The 26169-nt window shown below is 43.8% G+C and overlaps 1 protein-coding gene across 2 annotated transcripts in view; it reads right to left on the reverse strand.

The window, feature by feature from the left end:
- Rnf185 (ring finger protein 185) overlaps positions 1-26169 on the reverse strand; it is a 36159-nt gene that overhangs the window by 2485 nt on the left and 7505 nt on the right. For both annotated transcript variants that reach the window (XM_032916376.1, XM_032916377.1), the window contains exons 2-6: positions 12543-12763; positions 9517-9535; positions 7229-7341; positions 5886-5940; positions 1477-1594 (exon numbers count right to left, since the gene is read on the reverse strand). In XM_032916376.1, coding sequence (XP_032772267.1) covers positions 1477-1594; positions 5886-5940; positions 7229-7341; positions 9517-9535; positions 12543-12718 — 481 coding nt within the window. In that variant the 5' untranslated portion in view covers positions 12719-12763. The remainder of the gene's footprint in view (positions 1-1476; positions 1595-5885; positions 5941-7228; positions 7342-9516; positions 9536-12542; positions 12764-26169) is intronic.

The raw sequence follows: 26169 nt of genomic DNA on the forward strand, positions 1-26169 counted from the left end.
GACCATAAAGGCTCGTACACTGGCACTCTCCTGCCACTGTGCACACTGCTCCAGATGGCTCTACACCTATCTTATATGCCTGCACTTCCCAGAACCAGGGCCCAGAAATCACATGGCAAGGTAGAGGGAGAACCGAGTGACTGAGAACCTCTGCTTTGAGAAGAACTGTTAGTATTGTAGAGGCAGGAAGGCGACTGACTCCACATCTAGACTGTGTAAACTGCACCAAACATGACAAAGGAAAAGTAACTGATCACGAGTCTAGCCTGGATGTGGAATGAGCTGGAGGAGATCCAGTCTGAAAGCTGGACCAGGGCAGAAAGCAGAAAGCTAGTCAAGAGCTTCCACAGGGATCTGTCTTTCCTTTAAGGTAAATCACATACTGCCCTTGGGGTTCCCTTCCTCTGAGAAAACAACATTTGAACTGCAGAGAGATGTTCTAGACGAAGAGGAAGATATGGAGTAGTGCCTGAGAACACTGTGGGGTAGTATGTCATCCCTTCACAGCTGGTTGCTCTGATAAACTCATGCATGCAAGAGGTTCATCGCCTACTATGTCCAAGGAATCTTGGATGAAGCAGGGAACAGCTCTGATGACTTCTGAATGGGTTACCATATTTAGAGCACTAAGCTCCTGACCAGACCTACTAGTCACTTCTGCTCCTCACACTCTACCCAGGGCCTAGAAGGTCCATTACTATAAGCAGGGCTCAACAGATTTAGGAGTCTTTTATAGGCTCCATCATATAGGTGGTGGCTTAGGTGTCAGGGTATAACATAATCCAAGCACACACCTCGCTGCCTTGCTGTACTCTGAACACAGCTCAGCTGTTATAGGCAAGTGGCTAAAAGGAGAAATACAGATGACAGATATAGAACAATTCCCAAAGGTCTGGTGTTTGGCATCAGCCCCATTTTGTGTTCTGAGAGATGCCAGGAAACAGGAGGTCCCAACATTTCACTCCTCCCTGATTTAAAATGGGTAAAAGAGTGTGTGTGTGTGTGTTTTTTGCATGTGTAGGTTTAAGCTTTTCTTTCTTTTTTTTTAAGATTTATTTATTTATATGTGAGTACACTGTAGCTGTCTTCAGACACACCAGAAGAGGGCATCAGATCTCACTACAGATGGCTGTGAGCCACCATGTGGTTGCTGGGATTTGAACTCAGGGCCTTTGGGAGAGCAGTCAGTGCTCTTAACCACTGAGTCATCTCTCCAGCCCAGGTTTAAGCTTTTCAATTACTACTTGCAGTGCAAGAGCTGAGCCCTCTGTTTATAATAGAACATAACACATCCCTCGAGTACCTAATGTATGCCAAGTGCTCAGATCGTTGGATGAGTGGCAATCTGCAAAGAACCTAAGGGATTCTGGGAAGTCTGATATGCATGCACTGATAATGATCTACAGCTTCTAAACTGCTGAATTCCAAGCAGTTTTCTAGCAATATATGTTCCTGATTTAAGGAAATCGGGCTTACCTGGAGGAGGTCGCCCATCATTTATGTTAAATGCTGTGGCAAATATCCCAAATGGAAATGCTCCAATTCCAAAAGACATCTGAAAGCCACCATCTCCAAATCCAAATCCTTGAAATCCCTGTGGAGAAGAAAGCAATTAGGAAAAATAAACAGATTTATTCCACATCTCTCAGTGTCTTACATCACAGCACAAATATGGTACCCATGTTTCTTCTCATCCCTCTGCCATGAACTAAGGCCTCGGCTCTTCCTCCCAGCCATGCCACAAAGCAAAGGAACTCTGGAGGCACCCCTGACCGAAAATGGTCCAAAGAGATATGGCTCTGGCCACAAGTGAAAAACATTGCTCTCAGGGTTTATACAGTGTTAGATCATTTTCCAGGGTTCCACACTAAGCAGTAGAATTTCCTAGTGTTCTTAACCACTGAGCCATCTCTCCAGCCCATTTGATTTCTTTAGATTACTATAAAACCTGGGTATGGTACGGTGGTCCCAGCTTTTGGGAAATGGGGATAGGAGGAGGAAGAGGAGGAAGAGGAAGAGGAAAAAGAGGAAGAGGAGGAAGAGGAAGAGGAGGAAGAGGAGGAAGAGGAGGAAAAGGAGGAGGGGGAAGAAGAGGAGGAGGAGGAAGAGGAGGAAGAGGAGGAAGAGGAAGAGGAGGAGGAAAGTAATATGTATTTGTCATTAGAAAGTCAGTCAGAAATCTTTCCAAATAGTTACTGTCAGCAGTTTGCATACCAGCCTTGGCTTCTCCCCATATATGTTCCCATCCATTGTTTTCCCCAGGAGTGGACTTAGCAGAACAGTAACTCTATTAGTAAACAGCTCCTCTGAATGCAAGGTCTGCACACAAGACACAAATCCAGCCTTTCTTTTCCCCTCCCCACTCTGACAGGATCTCAGTAGGTAGCTTAGGCTGGCCTCAACTTTGCAATCTTCTGCCTCAGTCTCCTGACTGATGGAATCACAGAAAAGTAAGTATGTCTAAGAGTGGCAACTTATGCTTAATTCTTGCATTAACATTTTACAGAAGACTAAATTTGGCCAATCTGATCTGAATGTCCAAACTTGAACAAACATGTATTATTATCGCATGTAGGTGTTCCTATGTATGTCACACGGGTCATGGTGCATATGTGTGGAGGCCAACCTTGTGGAGTCAGTTCTCTTCTTACCTATGTAAGTTCTGGGGATTGAATAAGGTCACCAGGCCTGTGTGAAAAGAGCCTTTACCCATAGGGCCAACTTGCTGGCTCTGAACACTCGTACCCTTAATCACTGTGCACAACCTACAAATTCTTTTCCTTCCTTTGGACCTCTGGTGAGTTCTCTAGAACAAATGATGAAATACTAGAAAGATTGGTGCAGAAGGTGGGCAGGTATGGTGGCACATGCCTTTAACCCCAGCACAGCCACCCCAATCTATATATCAAGTGCTAGCTAGCAAAGACAGGGCTTCATAGTGAGATGGATGGACGGATGGATGGAAGGAAGGAAGGAAGGAAGGAAGGAAGGAAGGAAGGAAGGAAGGAAGGAAACAAGAAAGCAATTAAACTAGACCAGAAGCAGCTGCAGGTGCTTAGGACCCTCAGCCATCAGGACCAAAGCTCTGGCTTCCTGAGGTCTCTGATTTTTGGTGCTTGCTAGTGCTGCTTGAGCAAGCAGAGCTGAAAAGGTAAAGGGAAGTGTCTAGCAGTCAAGAGCAGGACTTCAGTAGCACTCAGAGTGGGTTTTGGTTCTGTCTCTGCCCCGGACAGGTACACTACATATGTCTGTCCCTCAGCCCTGCCCTTTACATGGGTTTATACAAGGCTTAAAGAAGACTGGGCACAAAACAAAACAAAACAAAACAAAACAACAACAACAACAAAAAAACCTGCTAGGGGTTGGGGATTTAGCTCAGTGGTAGAGCGCTTGCCTAGCAAGCACAAGGCCCTGGGTTCGGTCCCCAGCTCCGGAAAAAAAAAAAAATAATAAGAAGAAGACTGGGCACACAAAACTTCATTTGCTTGTTTGTTTTGAGGCAGGGTTTCTCTGTGTAGCCCTGGCTGTCCTGGACTTCACTATGTAGACCATATTGGCCTTAAACTTAAGAGATCCACCTTCCTTTGCCTCCTGAGTGCTGGGGTTAAAGGTGTGCACCACCACCACCTGGCAAAACTCTTAATATATAGTTCTTCTATAATGCCACTCAAGACGTGCTTCCTACTGCCAGGCTGTGGGGAAGTGAGATATGTGAGACTCTGTCTCAAAAATATAAAGGAAAGGAAAGGAAAAGAATAAACAACAAAAAAGAAGCTGAGAATGGTGACAATGCTTACAACCCAAGCACTCGAGGGCTGAGTTCAAGGCCTCCTGTACATGGCTACATGTGGAGACCCTTCCTCAAAAATAAATAAAAGAATGGCCTAGAGAGATGGCTTAATAATTAAAAGCATTTCTACTCTTTCAGAGACCAGAGCTTAGTTTCCAGCACCCACTCAGGTAGCTCACAATCACGTGTGACTCTGTGTTCCAGAGGTTCTGGCCTCCACAGGGAACACACGTGCGCGCACACACACATAAATCAATGATGAAACAATGAAGAACTAGACGATGAACAAACACCCTGCAAAACACAAGATTAAAAAGATACTTATGGGTTGGGGATTTAGCTCAGTGGTAGAGCACTTGCCTAGCAAGCACAGGCCTGAGTTCGGTCCAAAAAAAAAAAAATTTAGTTCCCAGCACCCATGTTGAGTACCTGAAAACTGCCTTCCACTCTAGCTTCAGTGGAATATGATGCCTCTAGCTTCTTATAATCATACATATACTGCAAACACATACACATAATTTCTAATACAATTAAAATAATATATGGTATACAAATGAGGAGAACTGTAGAAATTAGCATATATTTGGTTCTAAGATTCTAACAATTCAGGTGAATAATTTTTATTAATGGATATTTTTTTAATTTTTAATTAATTTGAGACAGTTTCATATATTGCAAACTGGCACTGAATCCACTAGGTAGCTATAGAGGTTTGAATGAGAATGGGGGTCCTATAGGTTCATATCTGAATGCTTGGTTCCCAGTTGGTAGAACTGTTTGGGAAGGATTAGAAGGTGTGGCCTTGCTGGAGGAGGTGTGTCACTGGGGGTGGGCTTTGAGGTTTCAAAAGACTTGAGACATTTCCAGTTAGCTTTCTCTGCTTTCTGCTGGTAGATAAGGATGTAAGCTCAAAGTTACTGTTCCCCACCATACCTGCCTAACTGCTACTATGTTTCTGGCTGAGAGCTATATTCCCAGCCCTCATAATAAAATAATTGTGCTTCTGCACAGAACTGTAAGTTCATCTGAGTATGTTTCAGACAGCAAAGGCAGTAGGTAGTGCCCTATGATACAATGGATGCTTTTACATTAGGTCTGCACAATGGAACAGCCCTGTTATTGTCATGACTGTGGGTCTCAACAACGTCTTAAACTGCTGCTGAGCGTCTCCAATCCACAGGTACATCCGTGAGGCAGAGGCCACTTGCTAGTTAGTTCTTAGGTCCCCACTGCTACAGTAGTTCCCCGAGCACATTAAGGCACGTAGTAGCTGTAGAATAGATGAAAATCTAACAATTACAAAATAAGAGCCACATATTGTAAAAAAGTAGAAACAAAAGTAAGCCAGGCATGGCGCCCTATGTCTTCCTAACGCTGGCATCAGGAAGTGTGAGGCAGGAGGATTGTCTAGGCACAGTGGCCTATGTTTGTTAATACCAGCAGTAGGAGACTGAGGCAGGAAGATCATGAGGAAGATCAGCTTGGGATACACAATAAGACCCTATCTCAAAATCCAAGAAATCAGGTTGGTAAGACAATCTGGCATTAAAGGGGCTTGACATAAAGCTTAACATAAGTTCTACCTCAAGAATCCATGTTGGAAGAGGAACTGACTCCCTAAAGTGTCCTCTCACATCTACACATATGCACACAATAATAATAAAGATTAAATTTAAAAAAACTTATGAAATAAATATGTAAATGCATAATCAATAAACACACACACACACACACGCACACACACACGCACACACACACACGCACACACACACACACACACACACACACACACACACACACACACACACACACACACACACACACACACACACACACACGCACACACACACGCACACGCACACACGCACACGCACACACACACGCACACAGTAAAGGAAGAGGAGAAGACAGGCCCAAACACTCCCAATGGCTATCTCTAGATGAGTGGCTCTAGGATTTTTCCCTGCTTGCTTCCTTTCTGGACTTTACAAATTTTCCTTTACTTTTAGGATGAAGAGGAAAGACTGCAAGGTTAACAGGAAATTTTCAAAGCCACAGGTACACTTCTAGAAGCTTTTCCTAGAATGTTCCTCACCCCTCTATTTTCTGGCTCTGGCCTCTGGCCTTGAGGACGAGGAGGAGTCTTCTCTCTGAAAAGAAACAAAGTAAGGCCATCACAAAATGTTATAAGTTGTTCTCCTAGAGATCTAACCAACAGTTCTGGGTCACTCTCCTGTTCAACAAATAAAATTGTGTTGGCTTAACAAAATTCTAACTCCATTCTACCTCAAATCAGGAAAACCAGCTTGTTCTGAGAAAGCCATCAGACTGCACAGCCTACCCCGTGTAAGAGATTTTGGTCCATGGTTATGAAAAATGGCCAGTTTTGCCTTCCCTAGGCCTGCATGACATGAGCTCATGGGTACCAGAAATCCCAAGCCAGACTAAAACCAAGGATGAGTTGTTCGATAGGGTCAAGGTTCAAGGTCTCTCTAATCTCCCCTATCAATTTCAGTGTGGCCTTCATTACTCTTAGGCTAGTTCCCCATGCTATCTTTTACTTTTGCCTCTAGGTCTCAGACCCTCCTGACAGACTGACTGAGTTTATTTCACATTAGGCACGAGGCAGAATGCAATCATTACTGGTACTGGTGACAGTTCCCACTCTTGAGATGATGACGATTTCAACAGAGATACAAGCAGTCACAATACAGGGTGGGAGGATTAGTGTGTGTGATGGAATATGGGTGAGGGCAATTCACACAGAGAACAAAGATCGATCACCTCAGGGAGGGGACTTTAAGGCTTTCATAAAAGAAGGTCAGGAATCAAGAAAAGGCTGCAGGAAGCAGGGTGTAGTCTGAGTGGGACCAGGGAGAGTACTTTTGCTCTCAGAGCAAACTCAAGTGCGACAAGTGTGATAGAACAAACTCTTTAAGAGAAGTTCTGTATGTCTGGTAGACAAGAGATGTGGAGTCAGGTGAAGGGCTAGACAGTAAGACATTTTTTCTGGAAAGCTCCGGGTGCCAGGTCAAAAGGGCCACCTACGTCTCCATTTCTGAAATCCCAGTCCCCACAAAGCCATCCAGATTCCCAATTCCCTCTTCCTAGACTCACATGCGCTGGTGCAGCAAAGCCAGCCCTTGGGCACACTCCCTTCCCAGGCTGTGGAAAGTGCTTTCACAACACTGCACGGCTTTAGCTTGCTGGCAGATGACACTGAGCGCCTACTGAACATGGGCCAGCAGCAAGTGGTAAGCCTGGCTCTTCTACTTTCAGGCCTCACCCTTCCCAGGTGACTCTCACGTCTGTCAAAATGCCTCAAAACCAAGCAGCCATCAACAAACACCAAACTAAAGGTAGGGTTAGAGTGCTAAGAAGAAGCAAATAACATTCCATCCGAGTGGGACATGGCTATCAGACAAAGCGAGTCTTTACCTGGGATCCTGCTGTCCAGTGCTGCCTCTGCCATAGAGTGGGATGACCTTGTCCCGGCTGATTCCCGCTTTACAAACTGGACATACTTGTCTGTTAGGTCTAGTCTCCAACCACTGCGAGTGAGAGACAACACAAGAATGAACCAAAGCTGCCCTGTCCTTACTGTGGGAAACACCAGGAGAAGTAGCCTGAGGTGGGAACATTTAGGAACCATAATCTAATTTCTGTTTCTAGCATTGAAAAATATTTACTGGGGATAAAATCAAAATTGCCTTTAAATAACAGTAATTAAACAAGTTTCTCTCTCGGTTACTCTCCGGGGACAGTGCAGAAGGAGCTGCAAGCCCGAGGCTACTGGCAGGCTCCTGGTGTGAACGGAACTTTACTTTCAGGATCAATCAAATTATCCATTACCTCAGTTTTCTTTCTGTGATTTCTCAGTTTTCTTAAAAACATATCTAGTTTTTAATTATGTATATGTCAGTAGAGGGAGAGGGTATATGCAAACAAATATATGTGCCCTCGGAGGCCTGAAGAGGAAGCTAGAGCTGGAGTTACAGGAAGCTGTGAATATGGGTACTGGGAACTGAACTTGGGTCCCTTCGGAAGAGCAGTACATGTTATTAACTGCTGAGCTGTCCCTCCATTCCCAACTTCTCATTTTTACAGCATTTTCCCCAAAAATGGTATAACCTGACATCAGCACCTGGCTGCATTAATCATTTTTTGGTCACTTGTACTGTGTTAAGGGATAGAGTTTGCTCGTTATCTAAAGTGTTACACGTGTATTTCTTTTTTTTTTTTGAAGCAAAGTCTCATGTATCTGAAGATGACGCTGGACTATCCTTAATCCTCACGTCCTTTGCTTCCTCAATACAAGGATTACAGAAGTATGTTGCCATGCCTAACCTGTGACCTCTTTCTGGGCACTGGGGGTGTCTTATGTATATTTTCTCAGCCTTTATTTATTTTCAGTACTAGGGAGTAAACTCAGAGCCTTGCACATCGTCAGTACACACACTGTGGATGAATTATGCCCAGCCCCCAATATATTTTTGGATGTAAACTGCATCTCTAGCTATGAAGATTAAAAAGTTTAATAAATGAGCATGAGTCAACGACTTCAGACATACAGAAATAGCAGCATTTCATGACTTTACATCCTACACTCCCTACCTGCCAATAGCTCTAAAACCTAAGTCACACGATCTCCTAACGCTCACACTGATACGTTCTAGCAAATCTATTCTCAAGTTCATGTGAGTCAGACTGCTCATCCCTAGTTCCTTCTTCTTCCCCTATGAGGAAACAGCAGACTAGTCCCTGCCCTCCCCACACCCTCTAAGCCACCTAGGAGTGTGACGCTGCACTCTGACGCCCATGGAAATGGCCATCTGGCTATGACTGTTCACCTGTTCCAGTTGCCAATGTCGGGCTCAGTTCTTAGTGAACACTGGTTTTCATAATACATTAAAACAAGGCTTTCCTCCTCGGCAAAAGCTATCCAATTCACACCAAAAAGGCTTACTGTCTTCTCAACAATCTAAGACCTTTCAGGACAGAGGTGCACTGATAAGAAAGGAGCTACCTTTTTATTTCTTCAAGATTTAATTTTATCTTGGTGTGTGTGTGTGTGTGTGTGTGTGTGTGTGTGTGTGTGTGTACTCCCACAAGTGTTGGAGCCCCTGGAGCTAGAGTTACAGGTGCTAGGCACTGAAATTGGCCCCTCTGCAAGAGCAGTAAGCACTCCAGCCCAGAAGTTATCTTTTTATAAATGTAAGAGCTCAGAAACAAAAAATGATCTAATAGGTGAGGATGTGACTTAGCAGATCAATTGTTTAGCAAGTAAGACATCCTGGGTTCCCAGCATTACATGAAGTAGGCATTGGGATGCACATCTACAGCCCCAGCACTCTGAGGCAGCATCCTTAACTACATAGTGAGTGTGGGATATACTTGGGGTACATTCGATCTTGTCTTGAAACAAACAAACAACAAAAAAAGGAAGCTAACACTATCAAGTCCACCCATGTGCAAACGAGTCATAGGGACACAGGCAAGTTGTGGCCATAAGCCTATATGGCTATTATTGGCAGACCCAGGACTAATTCAGATATGGAAAGACCTCCTTATTACATCAAATACCGGTCAGCAGACAGGTGCATAAAAAGGGCAACTGAGCGCAGAAGCGAGGGAGATTGCAGTTTCTGACAGCAGTCCCCTGAGACCAGGGCTGTCTTGTGCAACTCTAGCTGATGAAAGACAAAGTAAAATGAAGTACATCTTACCTGATGTAAACACGGCCAACTACAGAGTCCCCAGGGCGGCCAATCATCAGGAAGGAAAGCAGGAGGAAGGAGAAAAATGCTTTCATTAGCAGAGACACTCCACGAGTAGAGAAGGGACATTAAAAGGGGATAACTGGAGTATAGTGAGGCTTCCCATGAATTACTGGCATCACATATAGGAAAAGGTATGGAGGCACACATCTGGCATCCAGCACTCGGGAGGGAGTTCAAGGTCATCCTCAACTACACAGTGAGATGGAATTTACAGCCTAGGCTCTAGAAGACCCTGTCTTGAAACAACAACAAAATTAAAGAACAAAATAGACAAGAAAAAGCTAAACCTGCAGGAGAACCAAGAGAGTAGAGACACGATTCCATTCTCCAGCCAGAACCCCACTTTAAAGGAACCCTTCCCCTCAAAACCAAACCAACCAAGCACAATTTATCATAGGTTAGTCCTTCAGATATTATAGTCTCTGAAGGTTTCTAAGTCAAGTATTCTCTGTAAGAAAAGTCAGCACTGCCATGTAACATGTGACAGCATACAAGCACACACACATACATATGTGCACAACATGCACTGCATCAGGTGGGTCATGGCCTTCTCTGGCTCACAGGTGACATACAGGTTTCCTATTATTTCAGATCCAATTTAACAAACTGCTCTTCTAGCAGGAAGTGGCTTGAAAGACTAGGCCTACTCAAATCTTCTTTGTAATGGGAAAGATGGAAAGGCTACTCAGGAAAGGTTACCTCTATCTTACAGAGCTGCTGCCAACATTTCTTCCTTTTTTTCTCTTTTTAAATTAAAATATTTATGTAAATACAGGGTTTCACCATATAGCCCAAACTGGCTTCAGACTCCTGATTTGCTGCCTCAGACTTCAGGACATTAAGTTTATTTGTTTATTTTTATAGGTTTGAGTGTCTCTTACATGTATGGCTATGGACCACATGTGTACCAGTTGTCCACGGAAGCCATAGGTGGTTGTATCCCCTGGAAATGGCGTTACAGTTAGTTGGAAGCTATAATGTGGGTTCTAAGGATCAAATCTGGGTCCACTGGAAGGGCAAGGAGCGCTCTCACCACCGAGTTACCTCCTCAGCTCCCTTTTGGGTGCTAGGATTACAGATGGAACCATAGCTCTGGTTCCAGGGTCTCGTTTTTCAAAGGAGGAAGCCAAGGTTCAGAAACATGTAACTTACGTCAGGACTAAAAGCTCAATATTTACTGCTGCCTAAAAGCATGGCATTATAGCACGGAAGGGAGAGTCCTCAATCCCAGGTTTTTAGTATTTCTTTCTTTTCTTATTAAGAAAGTCAACAAACATCTACTACAACTTACCATGTGGCAGTCATGGCGTCTCTCACACATCATGTGTCTTTTCTAGATGAGTAAAACCATGGCCTAAGAAGACAGTGCTTCTCTCAACCCTGAACAAGGCTAACTTCACACACAGCTAAATGCAGGAAATGCTCATTTCCCAACCCTAAGCTTCTGGGGCCCTGTGACCTCTCCAGAGGGCATCTCAAAGAACGACAGGACCCCACTAGAGCTTGTTCAAGTGCTATGGGTTAAATAATGAGTAAACGACCTTCAGAGCAAGGCTTAGGACTGTAATAAAGACAGGATTCCAGATACAGAGGCAAGAGAAGTGTTGACATTTTAAGGTCATCCTGGTCTACACAGTGACCCTGTCTCAAAGCCCAAACAAACAAAAATAATGATGACGGCTCCTCCCTATGAAGCAATTACTGTGTGTCAGAGTGGCTGAGTTGATTTTATTTTTTCTTGTCACCGGATGGCCACCAGGAGGTACAACCATCCTGTTCTATGGAGCAGAGCACGCAGACAGAGGAAAAGGACTTGTTAAAGACACGCTGCAGTGCAGACAAATACTGCTTTAAATCTGCCCTTTTCAACAGTGTTCCTCCTCTCTCGTCTGTCGCTTTCATCTACACAAAACAACAATTAGGGCAAAAGAAATCTCAAAGACCGAAACCTCTGCGCTCGTCTACTAATTCATCAATAAATTCACCTTTTTTATTGCTGAGAACCTAAACTCTCTCAACTACTTCTTTCTTCACCACATTCCTGCACAAAAATATTAATCTGGCCCATGTCCCCTGGGTTTGAGATCTGGCTCATCCCTCCACAACGGTTCTTGCTTCCTAACATCCCATCCGGGGTTTGGCTGAGGGGGACAATGGCCTCAGGGACTCAGATGAGCTGACAGCACACATGCCCATCTCTAGAAACTGCCTGCTCTGGGGTGGCTTGGGCCCTTAATTTTATTTGTCACTATTTCCCCTCTCCATTCAAGATTTCTTTCTACCCTTCAAAGTTAGGCTAACATCCTGAAAGAAAAAACAACCACCACTCAACATCCACCGAAGTTCTCGGTGACAGCAGGTTTCTGTAAGCACTGAGACTAGGACACTGACCTAGCTGCTTCACTTCACAACATACACATAAAACATAGAACAATTACACGTGCTGTGTGCTCTTTTAACATGCTTACTATTTGGGGTCATTTAATAGAAATAAGCCTGTAAAAAAAAGAGGCAGAGTGCCGTACACACCGTCTAAGGTCATCCACTAGGGAAGTGGCAGAGTTAAGATCTGAGAGGAGGAAGTCTGGCTCTACAGTCCTTGCTCAAAACCACTATGCAATACTGTCTGTAGGCTCAACACAGCAAGCAAGTCTTGCTCAAGTGACAGTACATGCTCACAAAATGGCCTTACTCCTGGAGAGATGGGAAGATAGCCAAAGTGAAAACGAAATTTGCCCAAGGTTACCCAGACCTTCATCAGTGGAGCTTGGATGGAAACTGAGGCTTCTTGTCCCTGGGTCTGAGTGAAAACGAGTGAGACATCAGGAGTGAAAACGAGTGAGACATCAGGAGTGAAAACGAGTGAGACATCTATGCTAAAACACCTTCTGTCCAAAGTGAAACATCTGCCCAGAGCCATGAGCTTTCAAACTCGGTAGGGTGTCCACAGAGATAGCAGGAAAGGTACTCACCAGAAAAGGTGGCCACACAGGCTAATGACAGCGTCCTTGGCTGTGTCCAGACATATGTTGCATTCGAAGGTGCTGTCCTGCCCTCCACTCTCACCAGTGCCATTGCTGCTGCCACTGGGCCCCCCTGCACTGGAATTCTCAGTGGATGCAGAGGCCGAGGGCCCTTTACTGGCCATAGCTGCTTGCCAGAAAAGCTTTCAGCGAAGATTCTCAAGACAATCCTGGAAGGCAGAAGAAAGCACTTGATTGTCCACTGCTGCAGCCTACTTCCCTCAACTTCCAGGCCAATACCTCCATCTTCTCTCAGCTATAAACTCTAGGGTTGAATTTGGAAGCAGATTTCCCAGAAGGCCACAGGGACAGAAGCTGTGGGACTATGCACTTCTCATGTTATTCATGGACATGGCCCAAAACACATCTCATAAAACACAAACTGCAAAACTGCAGGGCAAACTCTAGAAGGTTTTCTTTTTTTTTTTTTTTTTTTTTTTTTCGGAGCTGGGGACCGAACCCAGGGCCTTGTGCTTGCTAGGCAAGCGCTCTACCGCTGAGCTAAATCCCCAACCCTAGAAGGTTTTCAACACAACTCTCCCATTTCTATTTCTATTTTCCCATATTAACCATACCAGATAGTAAATATATGTTCCACTAAATATTAAATTGAACTGCCACACTATCTTTTTTTTTTTTTTTTTTTTGGTTCTTTTTTTCGGAGCTGGGGACCGAACCCAGGGCCTTGCACTTCCTAGGCAAGCGCTCTACCACTGAGCCAAATCCCCAACCCCCCCACACTATCTTTTAATTTTGGACAATTTATGTTGATTAGGAGAACAGAATGTACTTAAGACTATGACTGGTATATGGCAGATTATAAAGAAATTACTATGACTGGGAAAGATTAGGAAGCTTGAAGCGGCCAGATGATGGTCTTTAGTACTTTCTGTCAGCTGGATACCACTTACCTTATTTTGTTTAAATTTATCAACACACTTTAAAAAAAAATTTATGCCAGTGATCCCATACATCCCAAAGTCGTCTAGCACTCACGCTCTGGGTAGCCCTGATCATCTCAGGAAACTGCAGACTGAGTTAGCAGGCTGTGTGATTAGTGTGAGTTTGAGACCAGGACTCATGGCACACTATTTGTATTCAAATCACCACATCGCCATAGAAGGCTGGTCAGCAATTGCCAGTGAAAACATATTGTTGACCACCACTTTCAAATCAAAGAAACCAAGCAAAGGCAATGAGACCCACACAAGGCACACCCAGGAACTCTGAGTGCATTAAGCACCTGCAGTAGCCCCTCATTAGCTCAGGAGTTAGAAGCAGGAGTACCGGGTGGCTACCACAGAGAACTGAAGCTTCAACTCTGCCCAGCCTCCAGCCTGCTAGGAACCACACTTTTCCTAGCCATGCTTTTCTCCTATATAAAATGAGGACTCACCACTGGGGTACCAGATCACCTTGATTTCAGCTTCCAAGTGAAAAAAGATCCAAGTCCCCAAAGCTGGTTTTCTTACACCAAGGAGCCTTCCTCTCGTCTTCACAGAACAGACTTAGAGCTTGGGACTCATGAGCATCTCTCACTACAACTGCAGCTTAGCGACTTGAGCAGGGAGAAAGGCCAGCTCTCCTCCACTTTTTCACTCAGTTACATCATTTTACGTGATGTCCCAGAAGGGCAGCTGGTTGCTGACAGTGGCAGTGTCTTGCTAGCCTCAGTTCCAAGACATTCTCTATGGTAGAGGTGGAGAGTTTCTTCTTTCTCCTCTTTCATCTCTCTCTCTCTCTCTCTCTCTCTCTCTCTGTGTGTGTGTGTGTGTGTGTGTGTGTGTGTGTGTGTGTGTGTGTGTGTGTGTGTGTTGCTAGGGAGTAAATGTAGGCCCTCACAATGCTAGTTCAACACTAAGCACTCCATCACTGAGCAATACACATCCCCAAGCCCCAGTATTTCCTTGTTGGAAAAAAAATTCTTTCTGAGATTTACTTCATTTTCTGTGTACTACTAATGCTCATTTATTGTTTAATGTTGGAAGAATTACTGTGAATTTTGTTGGGTATGATCTTATTATGTAACTTTAAAAAATTACCATCAAGCTGGAGCAGTGTCTCAGTCAGAAAGTGCTGCTGTGCAAACATTAAGGCCTGAGTTTGGAATGCAGACCCTACATAAAAGGTCAGGCATAGTGGGACACATTTGTAATCATAATGCTGAGAGGGATCCCTGGGGCTGGTTGGCAGCCAATTCAGTCTAATCAGGCCAACTCTAGGCCAACCAATGAGAGACTCTTAATCAAAAAGCAAGGTAGATAGCTCCAGAGGAGGGACACTCACATACATACACACACACATACACACACACACACACACACACACACACACACACACACACACACACACCCTTTTATTAAAGAACAGGTTTAAAATATTCCAGAATGAGGCTAGGGAGATGATTCAGTCAGTAAAATGTTTCTTGTTGAAATTTGAAGATCTAAGCTTGGGTTCCCAGCACCCACACAAAAAGCCAGGTGTGGTGTCCCAGGGCAGCAGATTTCCCAGAGCTCCCTGGCCAGACTAGGTACACACACTGGGTAGGGGTCAGGGGAGTAAAAAGTGAAACAAGAACAAACAAGTTGACCATTAGAAATAAATGATGTGTTATGATTGCACTGTGTTCTATTTTTATGTATTATTTTGAAACTTTCCCTAATAAAAGTAATTTTTAAAAGTCAAGTTGCCAAAAAAATATATTTATGAACTTTTTAAAATTTATACATGCACACACATATAAAATGTCTAGTAGGCAGCACTAATGTATCACGCGCTTCTGATATTGAACTATTATTTTAATGCATAACAAGCCTGTTATTACTTTTACAATAACTTTTTTAAAAGGAGGCTGTAAAATGTGTAGTACATGTGTTACAATCACAAAGTTTAGGAAGTATCTTCAAAAAATTTTTAACCTTAATTTTTATTTATGTGCGTGAATATTTTGCCTGCCCCCCCCGTGTGTGTGTGTATGGATGTGTATGTGTGTGTATGTGTATGTGTATGTGTGTGTGTCCCCACCTACATGATACAAAGCCTGCAGAGGCCAGAGAGGGTGATGGGTCCCCGGGACATGAGTTATAGATGGTTGTAAGCTACATTCCAGTACTGGACTTGAACTAAGATCCTCTACAAGAGCAGCAGGTACTCTTAACCGCCATGATCTCTCTCCAGCCCCTAGAAAATTTTTAGATGTGAAAAAAATATACACACTTATATAACTAAGTTTCTACATATGGGATTGGTAGTAATGACATAGTTCCTAAGTCCTCCAAAGTTATACAGTTAATTTATATAATTAATATAAAGTTTCTTTAAAAGTTTTAATTAGGTTGGAGAGATGGCTCAGTGGTTAAGAGCGCTGACTGCTCTACCAGAGGTCCTGAGTTCAATTCCCAGCAACCACATGGTGGCTCACAACCATCTGTAATGGGAACTGATGCTGTCTTCTGGTGTCTGAAGACACTGCACTCATATATATATATAAAATAAATCTTTAAAAAATGTTTTAATTAATTTGTTTCAGACAGGGTCTCACTGTGCATCCCTGCTGACCTGGAACTCATGATGTAGACCAGGCCAGTCTCAAACTCACAGACCCACCTGCCTCTGCCTCCTTGGGGCTGGGATTAAAGACATGTATCACCATGCCCAGATGTGTCACATTTTTAATATATTGCTTTTGAAATCAGTATAGTAGTACTTAGAATATCTACATTTTCCCCAATCCCGAAAAGCTCCAAATCCAAGCTTCAACTCTAATACTGACTGACCATGGTTTAAATTTCCTTTCTCTGCAACTGGGATGTAGCACAGTTTGCATGCATGAAACACTGGATTTCCAGCACCATTTAAAATCAGGCATATTGGTATATACCTATAATCTCAAAACTCGGGAGATAGAAGCAGGAGGATCTCAAGTTCAAGGACATTCTTGGCTACAAATAAGTCTGAGGTCAACCCAGGTTATATAAACTAACTCATTTCTTTTGTCCCATGAAAAGTAAGCACAGGGCTACCCAGATCAGTGATCTAGGGCAAATCAATGTGTGGGAGGGGCTATTGCCACATATGCACCACTTGTGACGAACCTTCCTACCTACCTGGATCCAGCAAGGCTCTGCGTGGCTCATGCTACCACTCACAGGCATGTTGGGAAAACTGGGGTAAAGATAGATGTTACAGTAGGAATAGTCAGGAAACAGCAACAGGCCAGCTGAGAGTTTGCAGGGTGTAGCAGCCACGTAGCAACTAGGACAGGCTTATACATGACAACTCTGAACATACCACACCACTCTTATCCTGATTCCCTTCTCTGGGCCTCATCCCAGTAGGCACTCAGATAACTGCTGAATGAGTGAGTACAAGTGCGCATGACTGGTTACGGCTAACTGCCAGGCTGGCTGCTCACAAACCCCTTTGCAATCCTAGGTTCCAAAGCCACGTACTCATCTATGAAGCCTCTCCTCTACCTCCTCCCTAACCCCATGTGCAAAAAGAGATGACTAGCATCCCTTTAGGGCTATCTGCTGAGCACCTACAGGACAAAAGAATGTAGCCACAGTCTCATGGGACTTGTAGGACTAGGACAGTGGCCAGAAAACATAGGTCCTGGTGGGCTCAGACACTAGACTTCTACCTAGAATAAGAAGGAAATACAGGGGTTGGGGATTTAGCCCCACGGTAGAACACTTGCCCAGCAAGACCCAGGCCCTGGGTTCGGCCCCCAGCCCCAAAAAAAAAAAAAAAAAAAAAAAAAAAAAGGAAATACAGTCTACACCTTGCTGAGATGCTAAAATCAGTCTTGGTCCCTATAGAGCTTAGACTCTACCTAACCAACATAGCAACCTCACTGTGGCAGGTCTAGAACTTCCGGGCTTAAGTGATCCTTCTACCTCAGCTTCCCCAGTGCTGGGACTAATGGCATGTGCCACTGTACCCAGCCATTCCTTATTCTTCACCTGAAGCACATTGCAGGTTCACATCTGTTACTGCTTCTGACTCTCACTTATTTTACAGATGAGAGCATCAAGTCAGGGAAGTTAAAGGACTTGCCAAAGCCAGATACCACACAGTGCCACATTCAGAGTTTCTAATATGATATAAACACATTTTACCTTCTTATAGATGGATGTGAGCTACAGTATTGGGTGCTGGGAACCACCTGGGTTTTCTGAAGAACAGTAAGTACCATTAACCATGGAGACATTTCTCCAAGCCCACTCTACATTTAAATGTAAAGTATGTATTTTGCTTGCATATATGTCTGTCTGCCTGCAGAGGACAAAAGAGGGCATGAGCTGCCATATGGGTAGTAGGGAATCAAACCCAGGTCCTCTGGAGGGGAGGCCAGTGCTCTTAACCACTGAACCATCTATCCAGCTCCGCCCTCTACATTTTTTATGCTACCCCCGCTAACATGTAGCTTTATGAGGTGATATGCTGTCTTTGCCCACAAACTCAGGGCTATGATGTGTGTGCTTTCTTAATGAAATATGGAACAAACCCGCCATTCATTCATTCATTCAGACATTCCTGCAGCTAACGACTCTCCACTGACAAACACACGCCACATTTACTGCTACCGAGTGGAGCCACACAAAGACGAGCAGTGCCAAGCTAAGGCTCTGGAATTTAGCAGATGAGCTAAAAGCATATATTAAATTGTAAGGATCCTTCATAAGGACTCCATCAAAATTACCTAAGTTATACTGTTTTTCTTAAAACAAACAAAACCAACAATAATAAAAACAAAACAACACCTAGCACCTCTGTGTGGGCTGTTTTTGTTTGTTTTCTTTCCTTTTTTCTAAGATTTATTTATTTAATATATATGAGTACACTGTCGCTGTCTTCAGACACACCAGAAGAGGGCATCAGATCCCATTACAGATGGTTGTGAGCCACCATGTGGTTGCTGTGTTTGAACTCAGGACCTCTGGAAGAGCAGTCAGTGCTCTTAACCGCTGAGCCATCTCTCCAGCCCCTTTTGCTTGTTTTCTTGTTTGCTTATTTTAATTTGACAAAAGTTAAGAGTCATTTAACAAGACAGAACCTAAACAAGAAAATAGGGGTTGGGGATTTAGCTCAGTGGTAGAGCACTTGCCTAGGAAGAAAAAGGCCCTAGGTTCGGTCCCCAGCTCCGAAAAAAAAAACCAAAAAAAAAAAAAAAAAAAAAGAAAAGAAAAGAAAATACCCCGGTGATGGATGTAGACAGCTCTATAGGGCATTTTCTTAATCAGTGACTGATGTTACCTCAACTTCCTTCAATGATGAACTGTGATGTGGAAATAAGGCTAAAAAACTCTTTTATGGCTCCAAGTTGCTTTTTGTCATTGGGCTTCATCTTAACAAAAGAAACCTGAACACAACCTTTTCCCAAATGATCATTTATTAAAAGCACTCCTCAAGTGGAGATGTCTAGGGTGACACAAGTGGTGCTTCAGGACCAAGGCAGATCTGCAATCCAATTAGGAATGCAGAGCTTAGAGGTGACCAAGCCCGCACCCTCAGTTCTCACCTGCTTACTCTGAGGAACTTAACAGTGAGAGAATATAAGAGCTGACTCTCCTTGCAGCAACCATCAATGACCTGACTCTCATTCCTGTGTTCACTTCTTAGAGAACCGGAGGGATCCTGGAATCCAACATCTGTCTTATGTGCTCCCTCTGTTGTTTGTTTGTCTGAGACACGGTTTCTCTGTGTGTCCCTAGCTGTCCTGGAACTTGCTCTGTAGAACAGCCTGGCCTCCAACTCAGAGATCTGACTGCCTCTGCCTCTGCCTCTGCCTCCTAAATTGGGAGATTAAAGGCCTGGACAACCACACCTGGCTTATGTGATTCTTCTTAATGCCCCACTCCCACTGTTCCTGAGGACAAAATCCAGTTCTTGGGCATGCCAGGCAAGCACTCTACAACTGACTATATTCCACCTCCTATACCTTGTACAACTCTAAAGATCCCTAGGCCAAGGTGTACAGAGATACAAAAAGTCCCAATCTTCAATATGCAAATTACAAATCTGGGCATGGTCCCAGCAAAGGGCTTGTTACTGTGACACATGTTCACATGGGAACTCTCAGCAGGGAGCCATGGCATGTCTGAGCCTGTCTACACTGATGCTCAGGCCGCTGACAGACCACGTGCAGACAGATGAGACCCACATTCCAAGAATGTCTACCTCACAGGCACAGAAGGCTGAGTGGAAACAAACAAGCAGGCTGAGTGGAATTTGGGATACACATTAACCAGCTACAAAATCCAAGAGTCTAAATGATGTTTAAGTCCCAAATAGCCCTCAGAAGACCTGGCCCCAAATACAGGATCAAAGACAAGCATGATCTTTTAGGTCCAGAAAGACGGGGAAAGCTGAGAAGATACACTGGTCCTGTTCTTGAGTCCTTATACTCTCCCTGTGTAGGCGACCCTACCCTGCCTTCTCAGATTTATAAAGAAGATCTCATTATTTGCCAGACATTACGGATACAGATATAAGGGTTCCAGCCTAAGGGTGACAATGAGAAGTAAACAAGGCAACCCAGCCTGCTTGGCATTGATAGGACTGCAGAACATGTGAGGGCAGAGGAGGATACAGACACAGCACAACAGACAGGTGTTCAAGTCACTGTGCCAAATTGAGTGTAGAAGGAGCCTACGGAATGGTAAGGAACCAAAAGCTAGGACAGAGCAGGGAGGAAGACCTTAGATTCACCGGATTCCTTACCCCTTAGCCTGCTTGCTCATATTCCAAACTGGGGTCCATAACCTGAACCCCTACCCAAAATGGCCACGATTTTAATGATTCTCTCCCCATCTAGCTCCCTCCTACTCTAGCTAGGTAAACGGGTATACTCAAATGGTAGATTCCACTATGTGATGTTACACTGTCCATTACACTACCTTTCGTTTTGTTTTGTTTTGTTTGAGACAGGGTCTTGCTACGTCACCCTGTCTGGTCTGGAACTTGCAGTGATCCTCCTGTCCTTGCCTCTTGAGTACTAGAATTATAAGCATGTGCTCCCAGAGCCATCCCACCGCACTGTATTTAAAAAGGAGGTGAGGGGCATTTAGAAAGTACCTCAGTTGACAGTGTTGCTAAGGTCCACAAACTTGAGGACCTTAGATTGATCTCTAAAAACTACATAAAAATGTTGGGCATAGTGGTACTATACACATATAACTCCTGCACTGAGGAAGTTGAGATGGAAGGACCCCTGAGGCTCTCTGGCCGGTTAGCCTAGCCTACTTGTTGAGGTCGAGCTTGATGAGAGTCCCTGTATGAAAGGTGGTAGATTATATTCCTGAGAAGGACACACAGGTTTTTATCTGGCCTCCACACGCAAGCATATACACCTACACACAGGAACATGCATATGGATATACACACATCCATGAACACTAAAAACAAACAACTTTATTATACAATGCTGGGTTCACCCTGGGTCTCTGACCTACAGCCTCATACATGGAAAAAAGTGCTCTGCCACTGAACTCCTAGCCCTCTCTCTGATTCCAGTCTGTTAAACATAGATTGTATTTCCACAGAGATTTAATTACATGAGAATTTTACTTATGATATAATGGAAAGTGAAAAAGTAAGATGCAAAACTGTTTACAAAAAGCTGGTGGTGAGGGGCTGCAGAGACGGCTCAGCTGTCAAGAGCACTGGCTGTTCTTCTAGAGAACCTGGGTTCAATTCCCAGCAACCACACTGCAGTCACAGCCTGTAACTCCACTTCCAGGAAATCTGACATCCTCACACGGACGTAAAGGCAGGCAAAACACCAATGCACACGAAGTAAAAACAAATGACTAAAACAAAACAAAACACAAAGACTTGGTGTGGAAGTATAAGCCTATAAGCTCAACACTAAGGAGGCAGGAAGGAGCATAAATTTGAGGCCAGCCTAAACAAAACTCTGCCATGAAGCAAAACTATATAAATGTCAGGAATGGGACATATGCCTGTAACCGCACAGCTCTTAAGAGGTAGACACATAGGGGTTGGGGTTTGGTCCCCAGCTCCAAAAAAAAAAAAAAAAAAAAAAAAAAAAAGAGGTAGACGCATTATATTTTTCAAGATTATCTCCAACTACAAAGCAGGTTTGAGGCTAACCCCTCCCTACATGAGGCTAGCCCCATCTCAAAATAAAATCCAAAAGAACCTTGTATACAAAGTTGAATATACTCTATGATTAGAAAAAGGTGAAAGGAGGGGGTTGGGGATTTGGCTCAGTGGTAGAGTGCTTGCCTAGAAAGGGCAAGGCCCTGGGTTCGGTCCCCAGCTCCAAAAAAAAGAAAAAAAAAAAAAAAAAAAAAAAAAAAAAAAAAAAGGTGAAAGGATAGAAGAAAAAAAATGACAAAAATATCACCCATGGTAGTCTCAGGAAAAATAGAATTATGGTCAAAATTCTTAAGCGTTAAAAAAATTGGTAAGCTAAAGAGATGTTTCAGCTACTAAAACACTGGCCATTCTACAAGAGCCGAGGTTAAGTCCCCAGTCCCCACATACTGGCTCAGAGAACCTGTGCTTTCCTTCTGACCTCTGAGAGCACTGCATACATGGGGTACACATGTGGGAAAACATTCATACACATAAAACCTCAAAAAAAATTTTAAACAGGATCTCACTATGGTAGCCCTGGCTGACCTTGAACTCACAGAACTCCACGTGCCTCTGCCTTCCAAGTGCTAGAATAAAAGATGTGTACTACCACACAGAGTGAAAGTGTTTTAAAATTACATTGGCTTATTCTATGCATACTGTATGGGAGTCCATGCCATAGCGTGCACGGGAAAGTCAAAAGACAACTTTTGGGAGCTAGTTCTTTCCTTTTACCACATGGGTGTGGAGGGTTGAACTCAGGTCATCAGGAGTGGTGACAGATGCCTTTTCCAGCTGGGTCACCTTGATGGCCATAGGGTACCCCAACTCCACTCAGTTGTACTTTCCACTTTGACCCCAGTAAATACTATATTTAAATTGTTTGTTACTATTATTTAAGTATATATGTGAGTGTTGCTGTAAAATTATAATAAAATAAATTCTGTCTTTTACCCTGCACTAGATCAGGCACCATAGTGCCCCAAGATATCTGGTAGATATCTTCATCTCGGTCAGCAAAGCCTCTCACCCACTCTGCTCCATCCCCTATCACACTGCTGATGGCTTCTCTCTGAGCCTGGCTGCAATCTCTCTACCCATCTAGTTCCCAAGGCACCATACACATGTCTCCAGCCACCACATACGCTATTGAACTTAAATCGCCACATGAAAGAACGCACATCACAATAACCTCTGATCCAATTGATAATATATAGTTTGCTCATCTAGACACACAAAGCCCTGTACACATCCATCCCTTATGAATATTCATAACATTCTGTAAATGTGCAGAGAAGAATCTTATCAGCTTCCATGTTCTCTCCGCTGCTTCCCCGCCTCCTCCAGCCTCCTCCTCTCTCTAAAACTTTTCTCCCGCCCATCCTTCCTTCTCATCCAATGACAGACCTCACTCTATCTTGTACCTGCCTACACCTACATGATGACATCATCCTACATGTGAGTGCGTGTGGGTACACCTGCCACATGTGACTTGTGGAGGTCAGCATTTTCTTCCACCATCACAGGGGACATGGGGATTGAATCTGGGTCATAAGTTCGGCAGCAGGGTCCTTTAGCCACTAATCCACCTCAGCAGCCCACTTATTAATAGTCAGAAAAATAAGGGAATTCGTTCAAATTCTGTATCTTCATATTTCAACCAAACAAAAAGGAAAGCAAGCAGACTAAGAACCATTCACATGAAATTGTGAATGAAATTTTAGAGGTCTTGTTGTTGTTTAATTTTTAAGACAGGTCTATGTAGCCCTGGCTGGCCAGGAACTAACTAAATGGACCAGACTAAATCTAGTCTCTCACAGAGATCTGCCTGTCTAGGATTAAAGGCATGAGCTACTACACCAGGTAAAATTCTCACACACACACACACACACACACACACACACACACACACACACACACACACCCCACCTCTGCATGCACAAAACTCCTATTACTGGCTAGAGTTTTGTCAACTTGACACAAGCTAGAGTCATTTAAGAGGGAATTTCTTGGGCTGGAGAGATGGCTCAGTGGTTAAGAGCACTGACTGCTTTTCCAGAGGTCCTGAGTTCAATTCCCAGCAACCGTATGGTGGCTCACAACCATCTGTGATGGGATCTGGTGTGTCTAAAGACAGCTACAGTGTACTCATATACAATCAATCAATCTAAAAGAGAGAGAATCTCTTTTAAGGGCAACATTTCATTGGGGCTGGCTTACAGGTTCAGAGGTTCAGTCCATTATCATCAAGGCAGGAACATGGCAGCATCCAGACAGGCATGGTGCAGGAGTTGAGAGTGCTATATCTTCATCTGAAGGATGTTAGAGACTGGCTTCCAGGCAGATGAGGGTCTTAAATCCCAGACCCACACACCTACTCCAACAAGGCCACACTTTCTAACAGTGCCACTCCCTGAGGTGAGCATATACAAACCATCACACTGGCCTATGGCAAGTCTGGGGGACATTACTTGATTAATGATTGATGTATGATGGCCTAGCCTGCTGGGGGCAATGCCAACCCTGGGCAAGTGGTCCTGGACAGTATTAGAAAGCAGGCTGTCTCCATGGTTCCTGCCCTGCTTGAGTTCTTGCCCTGATTTCCTTCAGGGATGGAGCATGACCTCAGAGTTACAAACTGAAGTAAAACCTTCCCTCCCCAAGTTGCTTTTGGCGTGGTATTTATCACAGAAACCCTAACCGAGACAATACCCATACACGTATTTTTTTTTTAGATTAATTATATGAGTGTTTTGCCTGCACATATGTCCTTGTACTTCATGTGTATCTGGTGCCCAAGGAGGTCAAAACAGAGTGTCAGATTCTCTAGGACTAGAGTTACAGATGGCTGTGAGCCACCATGTGAGTTCTGGGAATCCAGCCCAGGTCCTCTACAAGATTAAGTGCTCTTAACTGCTGAGCCATCTCTCCAGGCACCAAAACATTTTTTTAATAGAAAGGAAAAGAACAGCTGGAGAATAGCTCAACGGTAGAGAGCTTTCACAGCATGAAAGAGGTGTTCAAGACCCAGTATTATAAAGTAAATAAAAGAGTACGTTTTTTAAGACTTATTTATTTTATGTATGTGAGCACACTGTCACTTCAGACACACCAGGTGAGGGCATCAGATCCCATTACAGATGGCTGTGAGCCTCCATGTGGTTGCTGGGAATTGAACTCAGGACCTCTGGAAGAGCAGTCAGTGCTCTTAACCTCTGAGCCATCTCTCTAGCCCATAAATATAATTTTTTAAAAGCATTGCACAGAGACATCTGATACCCTGAATGTGAATTTCAGTTTCCACTTATTCTGTAATTTTACCCAAGTTATCTCCTCTCCGTGCTTGTCTGTAGAATGGGTCATTACGAAATAGTTGTGACAATCTGACAGAAAACAGTAAGGAGGCTCCACCTAGGTAAGTATTCAGGAACAGCACTGTTTACACTCCCAGACAAAGCAAAGAAACCAGCAGGCAGTTACACTGCAAATGAGTCATTCCTTCCCTTTCGGAATGAGCATTCTTCCTTCAAGGCAACCTGGGTAACTGTCTGTGCACTGATAGGAAATGTAGGATGGAACAAAACTTGACCCAGAGAATTAAGATTCCACCTGAAGTGTTGAAGCCAAGGGCATTTGCATTTCTTACCATAACATCTGCTGACATCCTGCTAATCTTTTCTGTATGAATTATTTCATTTAACCTTCCCAGCCTGCCTTGAGGCAAACACTACTACAACACTGTTAGCACATCCTGGGATGTTAAATTAGGCTGAGTAGTTAGGTCACTCGCTCACGCCACGGTTGGTCACAGAGCCAGTCAGTGGCAAAGCTTCACAACCCCACGTCACATGCACAACAGATGGTACTTCAATGACTTGTGCTTGTATTTACTCATGTCTGTCCTAGCTTCCAGATGCATTACTCAGAACAAGGCACCTCAGAGATGTGGATGGCTTGTCAAAACTGATGTCCAAGAGCATACAAACTACACTACTAAGCACAAGTCAATCTAGTCAACTAAAGTTTTGGAAAAATCATATTCCACAAGAGCGGTGGTTGTTTCTGACACCTAGAATGATTATATACCTTGTTTTTTTGAAAGGTTTTGGTAGGGGCAGGAGGTGCTAGGGATGGAACCCAGGAACTGGAAAAGGTAGACAAGTGCTCCCACTAAGCCACGCTCCCAGCCTTAGTCCAGTCTCTGAACTAAATAGGGGTAGGTACAGGGGACAGAAAAGGATTTCATAGATCTACAACCAGGAAATAGTCCAGGTTGGCATTTATGATTTATGACTGGCATGTGTGTATTTGTGTGTTCAAGACTGACTATGCAGTTTATTGGACTCTTGTAAGATCCAACTTACAAGGAGAGGATATCAAACAATGTGTGTGAATGAAGAGTAGGAATTCAGCAATCTTAACTAAAGTCAACTTAGCTGGGCAATGCTGCACCAGAGGAGAACTCTTCAAC

The sequence above is a fragment of the Rattus rattus genome, chromosome 11 (genome assembly GCF_011064425.1).
Source record: "Rattus rattus isolate New Zealand chromosome 11, Rrattus_CSIRO_v1, whole genome shotgun sequence".
Classification (NCBI taxonomy): Eukaryota; Metazoa; Chordata; class Mammalia; order Rodentia; family Muridae; genus Rattus; species Rattus rattus.